Genomic DNA, 24085 nt, shown 5'->3' with positions numbered 1-24085 from the left:
TCTGTCTGTCTGTCTGTCTGTCTCCTCTCTGGATATAGAAGTAGGCTATGGTCTCCGTCCTTGAGAAATGCAGAATTGTAGGTAGGGAAATGGCTTTGGAGACTGCTGCAGTTGTATTGGATAGATTATGCTGTCTCTGATCCTATATCTGAAAAGGATTCTTTCCATAAATAACCCTTTTGTTATAGTGGGGGAGGAGAATGGTTGGGTGACCTTCATAAGAATTCTGGTTGGTGTGTGTGTGTGTGTCTTGATGCTTCTTTGGTTTTGTGCTTGCCAGTGACCCTGCTCCTCTCTAGAGGATGGTGACCGTTTGTGGCTACAGTGACAGTGAGCTTCAGAGATGCTCAGAGCATCCTCCAAGGTCCACTATAAGTGTAGGGGCAAAAGCTCTGGTTGTATGGCTACGTATTACCTACAGTATCAGAGGGCAGCATGTCCACCTCAGTATCAGATGCTGGGGAACATGAGCAGGAGGGCACTATTGCACTCAAGTCCTTCTTGAGTGCAATACAGTGGCAAACCAGATGCCTGTAGTAAGCCCAGGTTTGCCACTGTGTGAACAGAATTCTGGAATAGGTAGTCCTTTGGTCTGATCCAGTATGGCTCTTCTTATGTCTTCATCCTCCTTTCCAGGTCTGTGTTGCAACAGATGTTTGGTGCAACATCAGGAAGAGCCATTATGCTTTTCCTTCTTCAAGAGAAGACAGTAGCTCTCATCAGAATATAATAATAATAATAATAGAAGGAGGAGGAGGAGGAAGGAGGAAGAAGAAGAAGAAGAAGAAGCCTAATGAGTAGCAAATATAGTTGTGGGCCCCCAGTTTTGTGAATGTCAAACTTTAGAGAAGGGAGACATCATTGACTTCACCTTATCATCCAATATCATTCTTAAACCAAGATTTATTTATTGCATTTCTATACTGCCGAGTAGCCGAAGCTCTCTGGGTGGTTCACGACAATTAAAAACGCAAAGTACAGCATAAAATACGACATAAAATTTAAAGGCTTTAAGCTACAGTATGAAAGTAAAACCAAAGTAAAACCTGGTTGCAATGCAGAGATGTAAAATACAATAACAGCTATAAAACAACAGAACTAAAAGACTAAATTAGAAAAGATTATAGAATTCTAACATCAGTTTATACGAAAAAGTTAAACAGCAGCCTAATCATCCTGATCAAACAGGTTTTCTAGCAGGGAGGTTGTTATCAGATCGTACAAGGAGAGCGGTGGATCTTCTGAACGGATCCTGTTTTAGTAATAAATGGTGTTCGCTTTCTTGGATGCTGAAAAAGCTTTTGATCACATGGATCATAAATTTCTATATAAGATGTTAGAGAGATTCAATGCTGGAATTTCTTAAATTATATCAAAGCCCTGCATGATAAACCAAGTGCCACACTTTTTATTAATAACTATTAATAACTGTAATTCTGAATTCTTTCAAATAAGTAGAACAACAAGACAGAGTTGTACCTTACCTGCTGTGCTTTTGATCTGCTGTATTGAATCTTTATCCATCAAGATTTGTTCATCCAATGTAATATCAGATATAAAGTTGGCCTACTAACTTTAAAATTAGTTTATATGCAGATGGTCTTAAGCTTTTTTTAACAAAATTCTTCATTTTTATTCAATATCAGATTTTGGAAATGTATCAGGATATAAAGTAAATGTTCCCATGACAGAATATATGGGACTTAATTTTCCATTAGAAATCAGGAATATGGTAGTCACCAAATATGGGTCAGGTGGATCCATGAGCCAGTGACTTATCTAGGTGTTTGGTTAACTTCTGAAATAGAAAAATCATATTATTAATTTATTTTATTACATTTATATACCCCGCCCCACAGCCGAAGCTCTCTGGGCGGTTTACAACAATTAAAAATGGTAAACATTAAAAGTATACAAAATTTAAAAACTATCAAAAACATAAAAAGTATAAAAACAACAATGTGTTTATTAGTGTGATTATCAGCCTTTGTTTGATTCTGTTGTGTTAGAGTTTAAAAAATAGTCCCCTAAAGGAATCTCTTAAATGAGTAGAATTGCTATCATTAAAAAGAATGTCATACCAAAGATAGTTTGTTTTTGAAAATAAATGGATACCAATGTTTTTATACGGCTGTTTTTATGTTTCTGATGGTTTTTAAATTTTGTATACTTTTAATGTTTACTGTTTTAACCTTCATGAACCGCTCAGAGAGCTTCGGCTGTGGGGCGGTATATAAATGTAATAAATAAATAAATTAAAGAAATAATTTTCTGAAACTATGTTGATACCAGGGCAGTATCATTAACGATGTTAAAGAAATGGCAGGCTATATGATTACATTCTATATGGGAAAGGAAGAGACCAAGAGTTTCAGCAAAGATCTTAGAAAAAGCGTATGAAAAAGGAGGACTCAGTCTCCAATTTGATAGCATACCACGGTGCAGCCTGTTTAAAGATGCTTGCCTAATGACTCAATGCATGTCCTAGCACACCGTGGTATGTGATTGCTACTATGGTGCATTGAATTCAGGTTTAACTACTTTTGAGGAAATAATTTATGAACGAAAGAAGTAGAAAGGTTTGTTGTCACAAGATTTATCCATTAATTATCGCGAGAGATGAAAATAAGGGTAGTAGCTTCAAAACTAGATTAGAAAAAGTGATTGGCTGTAGAATTATAACATAGATGTGGAAGAAGGTATTTTTTTTTACAAGGCCGGGCATGTTTTCTAGCATTCATTTGAAAGATCATTATAAAATACTATATAAATGCTCTCTGACACCTAATCAATTGAGTCATATTTATGGGAACTGAAAAACGGTGTTGGTAATACAGAAATGACAATATTAATTTTCTGCATATCTGGTGGGAATGCCCTTTAATTTTTTTGAGGGGGGGAATTGTATGTTCAATATCAATAATTGCACTTGTTTCTATATCCTGTGTCCCTCTAATAGTCCTGCTTGGTTATATAGAGAGACTGATAGATCCCACACATAGAGATGATTCAGAATCTATTGATGGCTGCTAGAATTTTGGTTGCCAGAAACGGGGAGGAGTCCCCAGGTTGAAAGAATGCTTGTGTAAAGTGTGGACGCTTGCGGAGATGAGTAAACTAACAGAGGACGTCTTTTTAAGAGATGATAGATAAAAGACTACCTATTTTTCCAATGCCTGGCACCCTTTTATTGTCTTTATGAACGCTAGATATAATTTGGATTTTGACAGATAGAAATGTTTTCCTTGTTATATATCCTGAGTCAGAGGTGAGGTTTACCAAGTTTTGACAAATTGTTTAATTGTTTGGATTTTAAACTTGTTTTAATGACACACTCATTACCTGTCTAGAATGAAATTTTGTAGGAATGTTAGATAATGTAGATGCTTGTTTTTTGTATAAATAATATATAATATAAAGGTAGGGAAGAAGGCCTATGCAACCTGATTGAAGTCTAGCAGACTGGATTGTCTGCTAGAGCAGTAAATACACAGTTTTTACTGACCGTAAATCGCATGGCTGTTTAGAAGTGTGTGCAGGGAAGATATACCAGAGGTGACCTTATGGTTAGCACATACCTGATAGCGCCCCTCACAAATTCATTCGTAAACTGAATTTACAGGTGTTTACATGTGAGTATACTTAGCTTGCATACTAATTGAGGGTGGCTGCGGATACCATATGAAGCTCCCTGACTATTATTATTATTATTATTATTATTATTATTATTATTATATTTATTTGTATCCCGCCTTTTGCCCAATGCTGGGCCTCAAGGCGGCCTTACAAAGTTTAAAACATACATGGGGGGCGGGGGCGGGAAACAAAACCATAAACATTTAAAATACACAACAAAATTATAAGACATTAACATAGATGGAGGGCCAAATTATTCTCCAAAGGCCTGCTGGAACAAGCAAGTTTTCGCCTGCTTCCGAAAGCCCCTCAAGGAGGGAGCCAGCCTAGCTTCCCCGGGAAGAGAGTCCCAGAGCACCGGAGCAGCCACCGAGAAGGCCCTCTCCCCTGTTCCCACCAAGCGCACCTGTGAAGATGGTGGGACTGAAAGAAGGGCTTCTGCAGAAGACCTCAAAGCACGGGCAGGCTCATAAGGGAGAATACGGTCTTTCAAATAACGTGGACCCGAGGCATATAGGGCTTTATAGGTCATAACCAGCACTTTGAATTGTGCCCGGAAACAGACTGGAAGCCAGTGGAGCTGTTTTAACAGGGGAGTTGTCTGCTCCCTGTAACCAGCCCCGGTCAACAATCTGGCTGGAGCACGATAGGAGGTCCACGGGTAGCCTTGAATATTTTAGTTATTTTTTAAGTTTCTAGTCTTCATGATGGCAGGGAGACACTTGCAAGCATGGTGGGAAGGGGTGCTAATGGTTTGAAAGAGTGAAGAACACGAATCTCTTTCATCTTAAAATTTCATATTCCATATTTCACACTACCTGATTTTGGAATTTCACAGTAGTGTGGAATATGCGAAAAAACTTGGCCTGGAGTCTTCATGGTTTTTTTGTTTTTAAATTAGACCTACCATGTCACTGCCCTCCTTTTGCTCAGTGAAAAATTGTGCTTAAACAAGTAAAAGACCTTGTTTTATGTGAAACCTTTATATTGAGCTTGTTCACCAGCTGTCCTCACTGCTTGATGCACGGTTTATTTTAGTTTAACAGCATGCTCTTCAATTCAGAGGTTCCCAGAGCAGGTTTACAATGCAGAATAGAAACACAACAAAATAAAAATAAATTCTATAAAACCCAGTGACTGCATAAACCAGGTAAAAAGCAGAGTTACCAATCACAAACCAAAAAGCAAAAATAAAAAATAGTAAACCCAATGGCAGTTGAAACTATCTGAAGAGACTGTTCCGAGCCAGGGTGCCACCACAGAGAATTGCACCTAGACTCTCCCTTTTTGCCCTGCGACGTTGAATTGCATAAGTTCTTCACATTTATAAAGACAGTGAGGTGGTTGTCTTTTTCTTAAGATGATGACAGTGTGTCTGTCCTAGCTGTGTGGCAGTGGAATTTTACACATTATCTGTATGGAAATAAAAGAACATAAGAAGAGCCATGCTGGATCAGACCAAGGGTCCATCTAGTCCAGCACTCTGTTCTCACAGTGGCCAACCAGCTGTCAACCAGGGATGAACAAGCAGGACATGGTACAACAGCACCCTCCCAACTGGTGCACACAGGCTTACTGCCTCTGATGCTGGAGGCAGCACATAGCCGTCGGGACTAGTAGCCGTTGATAGCCTTCTCCTCCAGGAATTTATCCATAGTTTAACTATGCACTGTGTGAAGAAGGACTTCCTTTTATATGTCCTGAATCTCCCACCAATCAGCTTCATGAGATGATCCTGGGTTCTGGTATTATGAGAGAGGGAGAAAAATGTTTCCCTATCCAAATTCTCCACACCATGCATAATTTTGTACACCTCTATCATGTCTGCTCCTAGTCTCCTTTTTTCCAAGCTGAACAATTGTAACCTTCCGTCATTGGGGAGATGCTCCAGTCACTTGATCATTTTACTTGCCCTTTTCTGCACTGTTTCCAGCTGTACAAGACCTTTTTTAAGGTGCGGTAACCGAAACCCAAGTATAGAGGGCACTGCTTGAATTGTGTGGTGCAGAATGGCCTATTCTTGTCATATATGTATAGATATAAACTATGTTGTCCTGAGTATCTACTGAAGTGTAGCACAGACATTTTCAAATGAAATGAGAAATAGATGTTGCTGCACCCTAATCTCTGCTCTACCTCACTGCATGTCTGCTGTGGAATTCTGAATCACCCTGCACTGCTGATGGTGATGGTGTTGCCCTGTGACTGCCATCAGCATTTGGAGGCAATCATTGGGTTGTTCTGAAGCTATAAGCAAAATACTGACCATAAAAAACAACTCCCATGGTTGGCGTGGAAGACAGTGTAAAAGTTGTGTGTGTGATTGTCTTGTCTTATTCAGTGAATGGATTCTTCAATAACGTATCTGTTTTTCTTCACGTGCTGATAAGCTTGGCTTTTTTATTGCTAAAAGCCTTGGCAAGAAGTACGTTGGCTGGTATCTTGAAATTACTACTCTAAGCCACATGGATTTCCAGTGGCACCAGGATTTAGGGGCTGATGGCTTGTCTGTTCTCTCCTTCATTGCTACAGGAGCATGGAAGAACTCAATAGAAGAATGGACAGCTGAAGACTGGAATGAAGATGTAAGTCTCTATATATTTATTGGGTCGGCAGGAACATTCAGTTCATTCTGTGATCATCCAGTGCCGCTTCCTTCTAAAGGAGCTACGTAGAGCATTTTTTCCGGACTTCTGGATACTACTACTTCTTGGACGTTGTTTAACGTGGCTGACTTTGAATTTGAGATATTGTTTAAAAATAACTTGTCCAAGACAGATCTCATCTAGCCTGTACAAAAAAGTTTCTTCGAAAAGATATGTTTGAGTAACATCCCAAATTTGATGTGGGCCTTTATAGTAAAGGCACAATTATACAGATTCATTCATGGATAGCCCTACTGACATCCATGGGACTTACTTGCTCCATTTGCGGAATGTGAGTGTGCACCTCCCTGTTAATTTGGCAACTTCCTTTTTTTGATTTTCATCATTTTTATTTTTTCCAACAACATCTAAGCAAACATCACACGTCATACAAACACATACCAACAAAAATACAAATAACTACAATTACACTAAAAAATTTTTTAGGGGTGAGGTTAGAGAATATATATATTTCTTCTTTCGCCCTCTTCATGCCAGAAATGCCCCTTAATTTCTCAATTACCCTTCCACCTAATTTACATACATTAGATTCATTGAATTGTTCCCTTTCCCCCTGATTTAAAATCCACAAACAAATACATCATTTTTCTCTGTCTCTTTCAAATATTCTGTCAAAGGTTTCCATTCCAACATAAATGTGACTGTTGACCTTTCTCTCATTATCACTGTAAGTTTTGCCATCTCTGCCAGTTCCTCTGTTAATTTGGCAGCTTCCATGTGCATCCTATCTACAACACGGAACTGGTAGCTGGAAGAGAAATATTTTTGCACTAAATTGACCCCAACCCATCTAGTTGAGCCTTCTGCTTCCAACAGACAGAGCTCACAAGCAGGGAACGAATGTGACAGTTCTCCGCCTGTTTCTCCTTGGCATCTGGTATTGGAGGTAGCTTGGGAAGCTTTTCTGTTAAAATGGTTTGTGTGTTTGGTGGGTGACTGTGGCGTTACACCCCACAAGTCAGTTGCCAAATGTATGTCTGCAGTTTGTAAGTCTGTGGTGAGTTTAGAATGTTGGCCTGAGTGGGCGGAGTTAGGATGTCTTGGGAGCGGGGAGGAGGGATATATAAGGGAAGGACTGAGGGGATTGAGTGGGAGTTTTTAGGTACTCTTAGAGTCTTTAGTGCTCTCTGTGTTTAGAGTACTTAAGTTCTGGGAAATTTGAGGTTCAGGGCCTTGCTAGACCTACCTGAAAATCCGGCCGGGAGTCGGGGCGACGGCGCGCTACAGCTAGCGTGCGCCGTCGCCCTTTTCCACATGTAAGACGGGGCAAGGGGAAGCCCCGTCGCGTCTAACATTTTTTTGAGCAGTTAAAGGGCCATGTGCGCAGGAGCGCACCGCCGGAGCAGGTAAGTGATTTTTTTTAAAAAAATTAAAGGCCCCCCTGCTCCCTCTGCCCCTGATCCCCCCCACAATTCCTGATGCCCCCCCGCCCGCTCGCTCGCCCGTCCTCCCCCCATGCCTGATGCCTTGTCCCCCGTCCTACTTTCCCCCCAGTCTGCCAGGCCCGCCCCCAATGCCCGTTCTTCTCCCCCTGCCCCCCGCCCCCGATGCCCGCTCTTCTCCCCCTGCCCCCCGCCCCCGATGCCCGCTCTTCTCCCCCTGCCCCGTCCCCAATGCCCGCTCTTCTCCCCCCATCCCCTGTCCGCCATGCCCGTGCCCGTCCTTCTCCCCCACCCTCTCTCCTGCCAGGTCCGGCCTTCCCCCTGGCCCCTATCTCTCCCCCACCCCGTGATCCCCCCCCCCGGCCTGATGGGCACAGCGCTCCTATGAGCGCTGTGCCCAGTCCGTGGCTTCTCCCGGCTACTCGCGAGTAAGCGAGCAGCCGGAAAAAGCCATGGACCCTGCTAGGCCTCAGGCCGGGGCCGCGGAAAAACTGGGCCATAAGCGAATCCGCTTATGCCAGGTTAAGGGAGGCTTTAGCCCGGCCTGACCCCGGAATCCCCTGTGCGTCGTCTGGATGCACAGGAGGGAGACCGAGCCTCACACCGGGCTAACGCCTGGTCTAGCAATGGCCTCAGTGTAGAGAGTGTGTCTTTGGAGTGTGGTGTGCACATAGTTGATGTATATTAATCAATACAGATAAGAAAGCTCAAGAGTGATTGTGTGAGAGAAAGGAAAGCGTGTATGGGAATGGGTGAAAGGATTGGATGAAAGGTTTCAAAAAGGTTTTTAAATGTTTTATTTGAAACAAAGTTTGTGAACTTTTAAAAATAAATTTCAATTATTTTGTTTTTAACTACCACAAAAATCCCACGTGTCTGTTTGGCATTTATCATCTGAAATTTACACATTTAGCACCCACTCTGTCAATAATTCACCTCAGCACATATAACTCACAGTGTTTTATTTTATATATTGAAATCCTTCTCCATTTAACCCTTTTCTCCACATAGTTTGGAGGAAGGTGGTTTTTATCCCTTGCCTCAGGCGTATCAAGCGGTGGTGCTTGGCTTGAGCAGGGAGTAGCCTCGGCCGGGTCTGGGGTTCAGAGCCTGTGTCATGGCAGTGACTAACATTCAAAGCAATAGCCGAGTCCTGAGGTCGCTCCTGAACAGATGAATCTTTCTCGAAAGGTGCGAGTGTGGTAACGCGACTCTCACAGAGCAACTGACAGACGCAGATTTGCCAGCTGTTTGTTTCAAGGAACTTGCCATGATGCCATGAGGGATTTTTGCTGTTGTTTTTCTGATATGCCATGATTGGGTTTTCCCAGACAGCTATCAGATTAAATTACTTCTCAGAAACCTCGTTGGCTCTGTGTAACAAAAACTGTTGCAGCTGCTGGGCACATCATGTGGTTTAATAAATGCCACAGTCTTCAGCAGGCTGTCCAAGTAGTGGCCTGTTTACCATTCCCTGCAGTGAGTTCCGGCTGCAAGGAGAACGCAGTCTAGAGACGGATCTCTTAGCTGATCTTCTTTGGGAGTAGAGACTCTTCCACCCCTCCTTGTTTTGGGGTTGGCTGTAACTTGCTTGACAGGGTTTATCAATGCAGGCCCCTGACACACTGTTGTTCCCTCTGGCTCAGCTGGGCATGAAAACAATCTTGAAATTTTAAGTCTTTCAGGGGTGCTTGCTTGTCCTGTATTGGCCTTTCTTAACTGCCGTAATAGAAGTCTTTTGCAGCCCTGAGAATGAAGTACAAGACAGCTGTATCAAAAGTACATAGTAATCAGAAAAGTTGGTGGGCTAAGAAGGTTGTTACGGGGGCCTACTGAGGTCTCATTACATTTTCTAGTGCGGTGATGAATCAGAAATGTTTTGGAGCTCAAGAGATGGGCTACAGCTCAAACTTGCACATGCCGTGGCCTCCAACGTTGCATCCTCCTTAAATCTTGTGTCCACTGTGTATCAGTTGTAGAAAAGAGGGTACAGAGAACTTCTCGTTGTATTTTATATTTGGTTCCCAGGTGGTTCAGGGCCAGCTCTGTTTGCCCTGAGCAGGGAGGCTGATTTGCAATCCAGCTTGAAAATGTCTGCTTTGTATTACCGTTTCTCTCATGAAGTCATTTTGTAACAACCATAGTTTGAGGCAAACTAGATGGGCCATTTGGTCTCACTCAACATGGCAGTTCTTGTATGTCTCCATGAATATTGTCTCCTGAAAAAAATGGACTTAAAATAGTTAATATATAATTTCTCTCCCCTTTGCCATTTGTCTTAGCTTTCGGAAACGAAGGTCTTCACTGCTTCATCTGTTCCAGCTGAGAACCATGTTGCTCCTGGGCAAAGGTATATCTTCCCCTGCCCCCTCTATTCTACGTCTGGAGAAGCCATTCCCACAACATAGTTAGTGTGTGTGCGTGTGTGTGTGAGAGAGAGAGAGCGAATGGAATCAGTTACCTAGGGTAACACTCCAAATCACGTGAGGTACTGGTTCCTCTCTATTCGGCCCTGGTTAGGCCTCATCTAGAGTATTGTGTCTAGTTCTGGGCTCCACAACACAATAAGGACACAGACAAGCTGGAGCGTGTTCAGAAGAGGGCAACCAGGATGATCAGGGGTTTGGAAACAAAGCCCTATGAGGAGAGACTGAAAGAACTGGGCATGTTTAGCCTGGAGAAGAGACGATTGAGGGGAGACATGAGAGCATTCTTTAAATACTTAAAAGGTTGTCACACAGAGGAGGGCCACGATCTCTTCTCAATCCTCCCAGAGTGCAGGACACGGAATAACGGGCTCAAGTTAAAGGAAGCCAGATTCCAGCTGGACATCAGGAAAAACTTCCTGACTGTTAGAGCAGTACGACAATGGAATCAGTTACCTAGGGAAGTTGTGGGCTCTCCCACACTAGAGGCCTTCAAGAGGCAGCTGGACAACCACCTGTCAGGGTTGCTTTAGTGTGGATTCCTGCATTGAGCAGGGGGTTGGACTCGATGGCCTTGTAGGCCCCTTCCAACTCTCCTATTCTATGATACTATGAACCAGAAAATTCGTCTATCTAGTCAATGACCTAGGGAGGTGATGGTCTCTCCCACACTAGAGGCATTCAAGAGGCAGCTGGACAACCATCTGTCAGGGATGCTTCAAGGTGGACTCCTGCACTGAGCAGGGCGTTGGACTCGATGGCCTTATAGGCTCCTTCCAACTCTGCTATTCTATGATTCTATAAGAGAGGCTAAAGTAATGCAAATATATATATCATTTTATAAGAAGCTGCAACAATTCTCAGAAATAAATTACGCATGAAACACAGCAGGGCTCATTAAAATACTTGTGGGCTGATTAAATCCGCGTGCCCCAGGAGTGGTACAGATGTTTTATTCTGCACGCTTGTTTTAAGTTCCTCTAATGGCCCTTATTGAAAACATTTCAGTTTTGTCCTCTTCCAGCCCTTCCCGTAAATGGTTGGGGCTCAGGACGTAAAGAAGGCTAGCTACCTATAAGAGTTGGGCGTACCAGCATATGTAGATGGGTGCCATGGGCTGCAACAAAGGGCCCCATTCTGAGGCAGGGGGCCACTGGGCTTTCAACTTTGGGCGAAGGAGAATGGAATGAAGCCTTTCATATTTCTGTATCTGTATCCCTCTCTTTTCTATTTATTTATCCCTACACAAACACATCCCTTCATCTAGTTTGCAGCTTTGAAGCTCAGCTGTCCATACTGTTGTTTTTATACTGTTTTTATGTTTTTAAATTTTTTGTATACTTTTAATGTTTACTATTTTTAATTGTTGTAAACCGCCCAGAGAGCTTCGGCTGTGGGGCGGTATATAAATGTAATAAAATAAATAAATAAATAAGTCACTGCTGTAATTGTGTCTGTGAAGACTCTCAGTTCAGATTGGAATTTGTCTGCTTCTTTCTAAAACCCCAAACCTTGTTCAAACGTAATTTACCTGGGAGAAATATTAATCTCCTTTGGATCCTGAGAGGACTGTTGCTTTGGTGGCACGAGCTGATCATGCACCAGAGCTACTAGACTACGGAGTCCCTGGCTTGTTAATGCAATCTACAGATCAAGGGATTAGTAGTGGCAAGGAGGGGTGATACTGCTTTTTTCCCTAGCGTCCTTCCCTAAGGAACCTGTTACAGGCCATATGGTAGCTGCAGAACGTGAGCTGGAGTGCCACACTAGAGGGACGGCCCTGCGATACAACCATTTGGTGTGTCTTAGAGAAGCCCAGGGGATTAAAGGATTTGTGTTTTGCTCCTGCTTGCTAATATCTAGACTTTGCTTGCTTTAAGAAAAAAAAATATTACTCTAGTTCTTTTCATTGGTTTGGAGGTTTTTTTTGGCAAGAGCAAAAATAAATAAATGATTGGCATAAATCAAATATGGAGGCTTGTTTAACTGAGATGATGGATTAATTATTCTACTACAATCCCTATATCCCCCCCCTTTTTTTTTGTCTGGTCACCATGTTGATCAGGAATTTCACCCAGATGAATGATCTGCTACTTGCAGATAGAAGTCTCAGTATTGTCGTTTGGCACCAGTCAAGATTGCAAAAATGATTTGCAACTTAGGTTAATTTACACACTTAAAATATCCGCATTCTGCTTGCCATATTTTTCTGAGAGCTTTCATTGCTAAACATGTTGCCTGCCTTGCTTTCACATTTTGAGTGTCTCTTAAGCTAGGTATAGTGAAACATTAGGAAGAACCTCTAACCAAAGGCTAGCCTTGGAAAGCTATGTAATCGCTTTGGAGGCTGTCAAAGAAGGTTGGAAAGGCACTTAATTGATTGATTGATTTTATTGCATTTTTATACCACCCAATAGCCGAAGCTCTCCAGGCGGTTCACAAAAATTAAACTTGTGAGGGATACTTGAAGTATAGGAGATCCTGTCTTGCGGCATTGGGCAAGGACTGCTGGATAACTTTGATTCCTCTCCAACTCTGATCCCCGTCCTCTCCACGGTTTTCTGTCTTGCAGCGTTGACCTGGGGACGCTGCTGCAGAAGCCCGGGACTTCTGGCCAAGAAACCGAGGCAAACTCCTTTGAGACTCCCCAGCAGCAAGGCTTTGGGCAGGCTTTGGTCTTCACGAATTCCCAGCACAACTCTCAACTGGCCTCGGGAGCAAGCAACACGAGCGCTGTGAACTCCTATTCTCCACAGAGCCTGGTAATGTCGCCCTTTGGGTTATTAAAATGCTGAGCCGTCCTGTGCACTGAATAACATTTGCCACCTTTCCTCTCCATTTGCAGAAGTGAAATTAGAAGGTTGTGAATATGGTAGGGATGCGGAAGTGACCGTTCCCCGTGCAGAGGATAACCTTTGTGTTTGTGGTCTTGCTTGGGGAGACCATTTCTGGCTTACTGGCTTGTTCCCTGTCAACGGTTGAAGTGACCTACTTGTATTGATTCTTGAAAGGAGAGCAGATTACACTTTGTGCATAATAATTAAAATGAAGCAGGTTGCATTCATGAAGAGCAAAGCAGTTCCAGGATAGAAGACTGTGATGTATTTTTTCCCAAGCACATATCTGACTGCTGCATGTGGAAATGAACAATTCCTGAGCCTTCTCGTCCTGTAAAAATTGCTTTGCTAATATGGCTAGGTGTCAAGTTTCCCAAATGAAGAATATGTTCAGGTTCATTACCCTCTCTTTATGGTATGTTTACTACTCTTGCTACATCTACTGCAACCACGTCATTGATGTATCTGGCATCAATATCTATCCCCCTCTGCACTTTGTCAAAAGGGTAGCCAGAAACAAAGATATTAATACGAGGGGGGGAAAAAACATAAGCCCCAAGGAATTTACAAATCAAATTTTGACAAAGGAGAAGGGTAACAGGATAAAGAAATTCTCCAGTGCGGCAATATATGCTTAAGCTTAGTCTCTGTAGAGGGTGAGCACTAAAGGTTTAAGCCACAGTCTTTGTGGAAAAAGCAGGTCACGCTAGTTGCTTGGGGTGACTTAGCAACCGGTTCACATTTTTCTCCACGGTGCATTTAGCATAAGTAAAAAAGGGCTGCAGTGTCACTTGTTGTATCAATCTCTTTAAAAGATACCCTGATTTCTCAGACAGCAACTTTTTTTTTATGAAAAGAGCAATTATTTTTAAGTCTTTGCAATTAAATGGGTGGCGGAGACCTCATAGAACAGGGATAGGCAACTTTGGGAGACTAGAGGTCAATCTCTTCCCTCCCCATGACCTGGCCACACTCTTGCTATGGTGGTGGCAACCCCCCACCCCCAGTAAAAAGCTAAATATTCCTTAGTAAGACATACTGGTTTGCCACAGTGGTGGCCCCACTGGCGTGGGGCATATTACTCACCCCTGTCTTAGAACATAAGTAGAGCCATGCTGCATCAAACCAAGGGGCTTTTTTGTCCAGCATTCTGTTTGCACAGTGGACAAACAGCTCCCTGTGGAAAGCCCACAAGAAGGACATGAGTGCCAAAGGACCCCACCTGCTCAGGATCCCCAGCAACTGATGTACAGAGGCATAGTGTGTCCAGTTCTGGGCTCCCCAATTCAAGAAGGACGCAGACAAGCTGGAGCGTGTTCAGAGGAGGGCAACCAGGATGATCAGGGGGTCTGGAAACAAAGCCCTATGAAGAGAGACTGAAAGAACTGGGCATGTTCAGCCTGGAGAAGAGAAGATTGAGGGGAGACATGAGAGCACTCTTCAAATCCTTAAAAGGTTGTCACACAGAGGAGGGCCAGGATCTCTTCTCGATCCTCCCAGAGTGCAGGACACGGAATAACGGGCTCAAGTTAAAGGAAGCCAGATTCCAGCTGGACATCAGGAAAAACTTCCTGACTGTTAGAGCAGTACGACAATGGAATCAGTTACCTAGGGAGGTGGTGGGCTCTCCCACACTAGAGGCCTTCAAGAGGCAGCTGGACAACCATCTGTCAGGGATGCTTTAGGGTGGATTCCTGCATTGAGCAGGGGGTTGGACTCGATGGCCTTGTGGGCCCCTTCCAACTCTGCTATTCTATGATTCTATGAACTGGGCATGTTTAGCTTGGAGAAGAGAAGATTGAGGGGAGACATGATAGCACTCTTCAAATAGTTGAAAGGTTGTCACACAGAGGAGGGCCAGGATCTCTTCTCGATCCTCCCAGAGTGCAGGACACGGAATAACTAGCTCAAGTTACAGGATTCCTCCCCCTACCCACCCCCAATCCCCTTCAACCTTCTTACCAGGCTTAAATTTTCATTGACATCACTCCCTTTCTCTCCCATTCTCCAACCATGTAAGTTGTGTTCAATGTAAATCCATTAACACGGTGGTGGTGGTTTCATTACATGGGAGCTTTCTTCCCATTGTCTGCCGGCGCTCTGTGCAGATGAAATGTGGCCCCAGGAGCAGACACTGCCCACTGATGGAAGGTTCGAGGGACGAAAATAGGAAAGCTTGAAAAATAGGAATTGTCTTCGTCATCTGAATTCTTGCAAGTGAGAAACTGGGCGAAGAAGAAAAATTGGAGTTGGCATAGTCCTTTGAAGCCTCCATCTGTATCCTCCAACTCAGTTGAATCTTCATCATTTTTAATCTGAATTTAATTCATGAATTAGCCAGATGATTACCACTAGATATTTGTATTTTATCCCTGATTAAATGTAACTTACATGTACTATTAATATTGTACTATAATGCAAAATATGTAATAACCAAGTATATATGATTTGTATGTAATTTATTCCCCCCTCTTTCTCTCCCCCCCCCCCTTTGCATAGTCTTCAGTCCTCTGTTCTGGGTTTGGCGAGCTTAGTTCTTCAAAACTGGCCAACTGCACTGGATCTCAGATCTTGGAGCAGCTGAAGCCTCCCGGCTTGGGCCAGTTCACCACCCAGAGTTCTCTCAGTACGAACTCCCCTGTTTCCACAACCACAGCATCGTCCTGGGATGTAAAACCTTCAGTTTCACAGCCTTCTATCCTCAGCCAGTTCGGTAAGTGTTCATTGAACAAAGTAAAATCTTAGGAGCAGGGGTGGGCGGGCGATGCATGCCGGCTTTATTGCTGTGTAATGGAACTTGTTGCTTCTCTAAGACAGTGCTAAAATCGCCGGAGCAGGGGTTGACTTACCTTGTTCCATTCCTCTCCCTCTCCCTCTTCTCTTGCTAACAATGCCTAGACTTCAAATCTCAGCCGGAACCATCCCCGGTTCTGAGTCAACTGACCCAGCGGCAGCAGCAGCAACACCAGGCCCTGGGAGCGCCTGCCCCACCCCCTGGACTGGAATCCTTTGCTCCACAGAAATCACGAGAAACAACGCTGGGGGACAGTTCTGCGGCTGCCAGCAAGATGCTGCACATCCCCAGCTTGTCTCCAGATAGCCAGGTGGCGCATGTCCATCAAACGCAGCAGAAACAGATCAAGCCACAGAAACGGAGGATACCCCCAGCTTCTAAGGTGAATGGCGCCGTGATGGCTTGCGGTGGTAGCGGTGCCTTTGATAGACTGATAGGCCCCATTCAGAAGACACCTTAAACCATGGCTTTAACCACGATGGTTAATCCAGAAAGCCTGGCTGTGTTCAGAAGACACCTTAAACCATGGCTTTAACCACGATGGTTAATCCAGAAAGCCTGGCTGTGTTCAGAAGACACCTTAAACCATGGCTTTAACCACGATGGTTAATCCAGAAAGCCTGGCTGTGTTCAGAAGACACCTTAAACCATGGCTTTAACCATGATGGTTAATCCAGAAAGCCTGGCTGTGTTCAGAAAACACCTTAAACCATGGCTTTAACCACGATGGTTAATCCAGAAAGCCTGGCTGTGTTCAGAAGACACCTTAAACCATGGCTTTAACCACGATGGTTAATCCAGAAAGCCTGGCTGTGTTCAGAAGACACCTTAAACCATGGCTTTAACCATGATGGTTAATCCAGAAAGCCTGGCTGTGTTCAGAAAACACCTTAAACCATGGCTTTAACCAAAAGCAAAAAGCCTTATTCACCATGGTTAAAGCTGTCTTCTGAACACGGCCTGACTTTCTGGTTTAACCACTATGGTTAAAGCCATGGTTTAAGGTGTCTTCTGAATGGGCCCATAATCTGGACATAGGCAGAGGTTGTCAACCAATGAAAAGAGCTTTTTTTGTGATTATCTGCCTCCTAATCAGTTAATTAAAAGTGTGTATGCATGGAAGAATGTTTATGGAAATTAACATTTTCAGCAAAAGCTACAGCTAGGAGGAAAAGCTATCCTTAATTCTTTCTCTGTTATTCTCTATTACCATAACGCACCTGAACCAAAATAGCTTTAAAAATAAGTGTGCCCTTAACTTGTAGACCCACCAGTTGAAATATGCCTTTGATATGCCCAAACTTAGCAGTATAGGTACAGGCTGCGGGCTTGTTTTAGGGACCAAAGTAACCTACATTGATATTTTCTCAGTTGTTCATTTAGCTTGACATAGGGGTAATTTTGAGCAACCTGCACTCTACAAATCTGGGAATTCTTAAGATGTCCAGAAGATCGCAGCTTGATATTCTTCCAGGGTTATCATACAAAGCTACCCAGAAATGGCTGTGTACTCTGCTTTTGCTGGTGTGAATACTGCTTGCACCATGGCGTGACGTTTATGTTTGCCAGAATCATTATAATTCCTACTGTATAATTAATCTGACTGGCAGCAAATGAAATAGCTTCTTAGAATCTAAGGCATCCTTAGATTTGTAATTACGTCAGTTCCCTGTTTTACATGTTTCGATCTTTTATTCCTGGCACCAGAACAGAAGAATCTCCTATTCCTGCATGGTTATGCCTGTTGTTTTTGAGATCTTGTCTGGCGCTCTGTTCTGAGTGCCCCCAACTGGATGGTGGCGAGAGATAGACCTTTTTCCTGTGTTGTGAAATTCATAGCTCTGGAATTCCTACCCCAGGGACACTCACACGTAGCACCTTGGTTGTTAATGTTTAGGTGCTAAGTTCAGACTACTTTTTTTCCTCCTGAGCTTTTAATGAGTATACTTTTATTCTGTCTACTAGTTTTTGCTGTTCTATTGTTAAGAGCTGCTTTATTTTATGTTCATAGGGATTTTATTTTGTAGAATGCATTTTAATTGTTACACTTTTTAATTTTTTGTTAACTGCTTTGGAAGACAGTTTTTAAAGTCAGGGTATTCATGTATTATAAAACAGAAATGAAGTAAATGCTATTTATATTTATTATACAAAATAGCAAATGCTATTTTGGGCTGCATTAATAGAAGTATAGCTTCCAAATCACGTGAGGTACTGGTTCCTTTCTATTCGGCCCTGGTTAAGCCTCATCTAGAGCATTGCATCCAGTTCTGGGCTCCACAATTCAAGAAGGATGCAGACAAGCTGGAGCGTGTTCAGAGGAGGGGAACCAGGATGATCAGGGGTCTGGAAACAAAGCCCTATGAAGAGAGACTGAAAGAACTGGGCATGTTTAGCCTGGAGAAGAGAAGATTAAGGGGAGACATGATAGCACCCTTCAAATACTTAAAAGGTTGTCGCACAGAGGAGGGCCAGGATCTCTTCTCGATCCTCCCAGAGTGCAGGACACGGAATAACGGGCTCAAGTTAAAGGAAGCCAGATTCCGGCTGGACATCAGGAAAAACTTCCTGACTGTTAGAGCAGTACGACAATGGAATCAGTTACCTAGGGAGGTTGTGGCCTCTCCCACACTAGAGGCCTTCAAGAGGCAGCTGGACAACCAACTGTCAGGGATGCTTTAGGGTGGAGTCCTGCATTGAGCAGGGGGTTGGACTCGACACCTTGTAGGCCCCTTCCATCTCTGCTATTCTATGATTCTAAGTAAATATATTATGCCTCTCCCTTGGCAAGCAGCATTTGCTTGGTAGAAATTATTCCTTTCTGTAAGTAACTTGTAGGTTACAGCACATTATCTTAATTTCCAGATCCCTTCCTCTGCCGTGGAGATGCCTGGATCTACTGATGTTTCGGGGTTAAACGTGCAGTTTGGAGCTCTCGAGTTTGGGCTGGAACCTTCTCTCTCGGAGTTTGGGTCTGTTTCAAGCTATGAGAACACCAGCCAGCCACCCAACAACATCCTGTACCCGAAGCCTGTAAAGTATGTACGCCATTCCACTTCTGTCCTCTGGGCTGCTTTTCGTCAAGCTTGATTTTGTGCCAAGATAGATGCATGAAGATAAAGGTGTCTGGTTCCAGGGGTACTGTGGCGAGACGGAGCTTCTTGTCAAAAAGAAAATTCTGGGCGTAGGATTTTCAAAGTAAAGAAACTAACTCCATGCACCTTGGAAGGAGCTATCTAGAAAATCAGGCTGAAAGGAGGGTTAAACGCATGTGAATATCCTAGCTATCAACCCATTCCCTAATTACATAAACCCTCAAGGCTGTCTCTGGGTTTGACTTGATCTAGCCTCAAATATTACTAAACAGCAATAGGACTTGGGACTGACGTTGCTGCAGGATGAAGCTTCTTTTGGGAGTGAAAAGCCAGCTGGCGGCTGGCCTTTTACTGAAATAGACTTCAGTAACTTAAAAAACCACAACAAACGTCCATTCTTGCCAGTTAGCAGTCTTCTATACTGAATGTTATGGAGGATTGGACTAAGAATGAAGAAGTAGTTGACAGGTCCAGGTTTATGCCTCCAGTTCAGGTTTTATGTAACTGCCAAACACAGCTATGCCATAAAGGAGAATGCATTGGAGGGACACATGAGCCATGTGTATCTGAACATGTGCAAGTTAGAATATAGGTTGCATATGTATGTGTGCACCCTCTCTCTCGTCACACTGCCTCAGACACAGACAATTTTGTTACCTCGAAATGTTCTTAATTTGGTGAAAAGTCATCTTATATGAAGTACAGTGCAAGAGTGTGGCCCCACTCAGAAGACGTCTTAAACCACGGCTTTAACCACAGGGGTTACGCCAGAAAGCCAGGCTGTGTTCAGAAGACACCTTAAACTACGGCTTTAACCGCGGTGACGAAGGCAAAAAGGCTTATTCACCATGGTTTGTTTATTTATTTATTGCATTTTATACCTCCCAGTAGCTGAAGCTCTCTTAAGCCATGGTTTAAGGTGTCTTCTGAACACAGACTGGCCTAACCACCGTGGTTAAAGCTGTGGTTTAACGTGTCTTCTGAACGGGGCCTCTGTGATGCTCAGGGCACACTGATGAAGCAGATTCATGCATTAAAGAAATGTCTTCAGCTGCCCTCACTAGAATTACAGTTTGGGACCAAGGTCCAGCTGGCCAGTGACAAACAGCGGCCAGCCAGTTGCATGTAGGAAAGACCACAACGCAGGACATAAAAGCAACAACCCTCCTGGTTGGTTGGTTGTCTCCAGCATCCACTACTGCTGAAGAGGATGTATGGTAATCTGTACTGCACCATGTACATTGATGGTGCTATATAAATAAATAATAATAATAATAATAATAATAATAATGGTCTTCCCTTGGGCCTCAGCCAGGAAATGTTGGAACAGGGTCATGGGAAACAAGTAATGTCAGCAAACTTCTGGGGTCTCGTCTAATGTTTTGGCTTTGCCCTTGGGCAGGACTCAAATCTTATTGCAAGGCTCCTTGGTCTTTGCGTTATGGAAGTGTCCAGGATATGCCTTTGTTTTAACCTATTTAAACTGTTTTTGTGCATCCAATTCAAAATAAGCTTTGTTTGGGGACATGATGGCATCTGAATTGGCATTGACCGTGACGATAAATGACTTTTACTTTTTTCAGTGATCCTTTGAATACCTCTTTGCCAATGTCCAATACAGTACAGGAGTCCACCTTCTCCACCCCTGCCATCACTTCTGCCAGCCTAAGCTGCTCTTCCCAGAGCGCCAGCCCTGTAACAACTACTTCCTCCTACGACCAGGCCTCTGTGCATAGCAGGATAACATACCAAAGTTCCGTGCCTCTGTCAGAACCGGCCCCAGCTGTTGTCACAGTGAGTAGTTGGCTTTACAAAACATCAGCAATGCAGAAATCATTGTGGTGGAGCTTGCTGGGGTGGTGGTAATTGTCACGTGAGCCAATTTGCTGTACAAATTAATATGTAACCTGTACGCATTGCTCACTGGGTCCGAGATTCCGTAGTTAACTTCAGATATTCCTGGCTGAAGTATTGAGCAGTTTGGCTTTTAAAATTGCTCTAACTTATGACATGGTTTGATTGGAAATGGGGAGTGTGCTGGAGGTGGGGGCAATGTTTGGGACGCAATGGGAAATTGTTGTCCTGGAGGTCTCTAATGAGGAAGGAAATCTGAAACCCTTTGTGTGATATTGTGTTTGTGTGTGTGTGTGCTTGTGTGTGTGTGTATCACGTGGTCCCCACGCTGACATTGAATGTCGCCCTCAAGACCAAAAAAGGTGGTCATCCCTAGTTTAGAGCTTCCTCCCTTTCTTAAGAACTTTAGAAGAACCATGCTGGATCAGTCCAAGGATCCATTTATTTATTTTATTTATTTATTTTTATTTATTATTACATTTCTATACCGCCCAATAGCCGGAGCTCTCTGGGCGGTTCACAAATTTAAAACCAAAGTGTAAAACAACAGTATAAAACCATAATATAAAATACAATATAAAAGCTCAACCAGATAAAAACAGCAGCAATGCAAAATTACAAATTTAAAACACCAAGTTAAAATTTATTTATAGACTGTTAAAATGCTGGGAGAATAAAGAGGTCTTCACCTGGCATCTAAAAGCATATAATGTAGGTGCCAAGCGAACCTCCTTAGGAAGCTCATTCCACAGCCGGGGTGCCACTCCTCCTGGTAGCCACCTGCCTCACTTCCTTTGGCAGGGGGTCGCGGAAAAGGACCCCTAAGGATGACCTTAGGGTCCGGGCAGGTACATACAGGAGGAGGCGTTCCTTCAGATAGCCTGGCCCCAAGCCGTTTAGGGCTTTAAATGTTAATACCAGCAGTTTGAATCGGGCCCGGACCTGGACTGGCAGCCAATGAAGCTGGAAAAGGACTGGCGTGATGTGGTCTCGTCAGCCAGTCCCTGTTAGTAACCACACTGCCCTGTTTTGTACCAGTTGAAGTTTCCGGACCGTTTTCAAAGGCAGCCCCATGTATAATGCATTGCAGTACCGTATTTCTTCGATTCTAAGGCGCCATCGAATCTAAGGCACACCCTATTTTTAGACCTGTTTATTTGGAGAAAAAAGATGCACACTAATTTCAGTACCACCAACAGAAAACCCTAGCTGTCACTGAGCAAGCTCCACTTTAAGGACTACGGCATAGCCTGGGTGTGAGGAAGTGATTGCAGGCAGAGCAATGGGAGAGACTGCCCAATTCTTATTGGGCAGCTGGATTTTGGTGCCACTGGGCTGAGAGGGGCTTAGGGGTTAGCAAAAAACAGGCGCTTACCCTCCCAGCTCCTCGTCCCAGCTCGTGGCTGCTGCAGGAACTTCCTCTTTTGGCTGCCTGCCTGCACGTGGAGGAGAGAGACAATGGAGTTGGAGCTGCTGCGTGAGAGCAGCTTCGGTGGAGCAGAACAGGTTTTTCCGCGGGTGTGAGGGGTTCAAGGTGGGACGCGCGCTTCCCAGCGCGGCGGCTGGAGGGGGGACCCGGTGGTTGGGGGGGGTGAGCCTCCTGACTCTTGGAGCCTCTTGTGTCGTCCCGGCGCAGCTGACGAGGGCCGGAGCTGCACGGGGCGCCCTGTAGGCTCCAATCAGCCAGCAAAGCAATTTTACCGTATTTCTTCAATTCTAAGGCGCCATCGAATCTAAGGCGCACCCAATTTTTAGAGCTGTTACTTTAGGGAAAAAAGTGCGTCTTAGAATCGAAGAAATATGGTAATCCAAACGAGAGGTTATCAGAGCATGGATCACTGTTGTAGCGAGGCTATCTCTGTCCCGATAAGGGCGTAGTTGGTATATCAACCTAAGCTGACAAAAGGTGCTCTTTGCCACTGAGTTCACCTGTGCCTCAAGTGACAGTTCTGGATCCAAGAACACCCCCAAACTATGGACCCGATCCTTTAGGGAGAGTGCAACCCAGTCCAGGACAGGGCAAACATCACCTCACCAGACAGATGACCCGCCCGCTAACAGTACCTCTGTCTTGTCTGGATTGAGTCTCAGTTTGTTAGCCCTCATCCAGTCCATTACCGTGCCCAGGCACTGGTTCAGAACAGCCACTGCCTCACCTGGGTTTGATGAAAAGGAAAGGTAGAGCTGGGTATCATCCGCATATTGATGACTCCTCAGTCCACATCTCTGGATAACCTCCCCCAGCGGCTTCATGTATATGTTAAACAGCATAGGGGATAAGATAGAGCCCTGTGGAACCCCATGGCTTAGGAGCCACGGCACAGAGCAATAATCCCCCAGCACCACCTTCTGGAATCGGCCATCCAAGTAGGAGCGGAACCACTGCAACGCAGTACCTCCAACTTTATCTCACCATTCTGTTCAAATAGTGGCCAACCAGCTGCCGCAATGGGACAGGCCGTGAGCGCAACAGCACCCTTCTGCCCATGTTCCCCAGTGACATGTATACAGAGTCATTCTGCCTCATATGCTGAGGTAGCATATAGCCATCATGCCTCATAGCAGCCATTCACAGCTTTGTTCTCCATGAATTTGTCTAGTGCCCTTTTGAAGCCATCCAAAATGGAGGCCATCACTTCATCTTGTGGAAGTGAATTCCATAGTGTATCTCTGTGCTGTGTGAAGAGAGCTTCGTCTAGTGGGTGGTATAGAAATGCAATAAATCCATAAAATAAATAAGAAGCTCTTCCTTTTTATCTGTCCTGAATCTCCCTTCAATCAGCTTCATGGGACGACCTCATTGGGGTTCTACTATTAGGAGAAAGAGAGAGGGGGGGAATGTCTCCCTATCAGCGTTCTCCGTACCATGCATAATTTTGAACACCTCTAAGCTGAGCAACCTCCAACGTTGTAACCTCTCCTCATAGTGGAATTCCTGCAGCCCCTTGATTTTTTTGTTTGCCTCCCCACCTCTCCATTCTTGCTTCGTATTTCAGAGCAATTGAAGTGATTGCTTCATAATGATGTGCTTGGTTAGAGCCTCGTGTGGCGCAGAGTGGTAAGCGGCAGTTACTGCAGCCGAAACTCTCCCCACGGCCTGAGTTCGATCCCAGCGGAAGCTGGTTCTCAGGCAGCCGGCTCAGGTCGACTCAGCCTTCCATCCTTCCGAGGTTGGTAAAATGAGTACCCAGCTAGCTGGGGGAAAGGTAACCGTGACTGGGGAAGGCAATGGCAAACCACCCCGCTACGAAGTCTGCCAAGAAAACGTCAGTGAAAGCAGGTGTCCCTCTAGGAGACAGCAATGACTCAAGTGCTTTGCATGAGAGGTTCCTTTCCTTTTTAAGGAGGGAGTTTTACCTAGCAATGACGCTTGTTGTGTCTGAAAGTAGGTGCCT

At 44.2% G+C, this 24085-nt stretch overlaps 1 protein-coding gene and 1 non-coding gene across 3 annotated transcripts in view; both read left to right on the top strand.

The window, feature by feature from the left end:
• Positions 1–24085, top strand: part of UBAP2 (ubiquitin associated protein 2) — a 132678-nt gene that overhangs the window by 52748 nt on the left and 55845 nt on the right. For both annotated transcript variants that reach the window (XM_063128313.1, XM_063128312.1), the window contains exons 9-15: positions 6169–6221; positions 9967–10034; positions 12683–12872; positions 15447–15660; positions 15846–16123; positions 18607–18779; positions 20420–20630. In XM_063128313.1, the coding sequence (XP_062984383.1) occupies positions 6169–6221; positions 9967–10034; positions 12683–12872; positions 15447–15660; positions 15846–16123; positions 18607–18779; positions 20420–20630 (1187 nt within the window). The remainder of the gene's footprint in view (positions 1–6168; positions 6222–9966; positions 10035–12682; positions 12873–15446; positions 15661–15845; positions 16124–18606; positions 18780–20419; positions 20631–24085) is intronic.
• Positions 13195–13278, top strand: LOC134400998 (small nucleolar RNA SNORD121A). Its single transcript, XR_010025630.1, has one exon. It is a non-coding gene; the product is annotated as a small nucleolar RNA SNORD121A (small nucleolar RNA).

The sequence above is a fragment of the Elgaria multicarinata genome, chromosome 6, assembly GCF_023053635.1.
Source record: "Elgaria multicarinata webbii isolate HBS135686 ecotype San Diego chromosome 6, rElgMul1.1.pri, whole genome shotgun sequence".
NCBI lineage: Eukaryota > Metazoa > Chordata > Lepidosauria > Squamata > Anguidae > Elgaria > Elgaria multicarinata.
The sequence above is the reverse complement of the archived record's forward strand: the minus strand, read 5'-3'. Positions and strand labels throughout refer to the sequence as shown.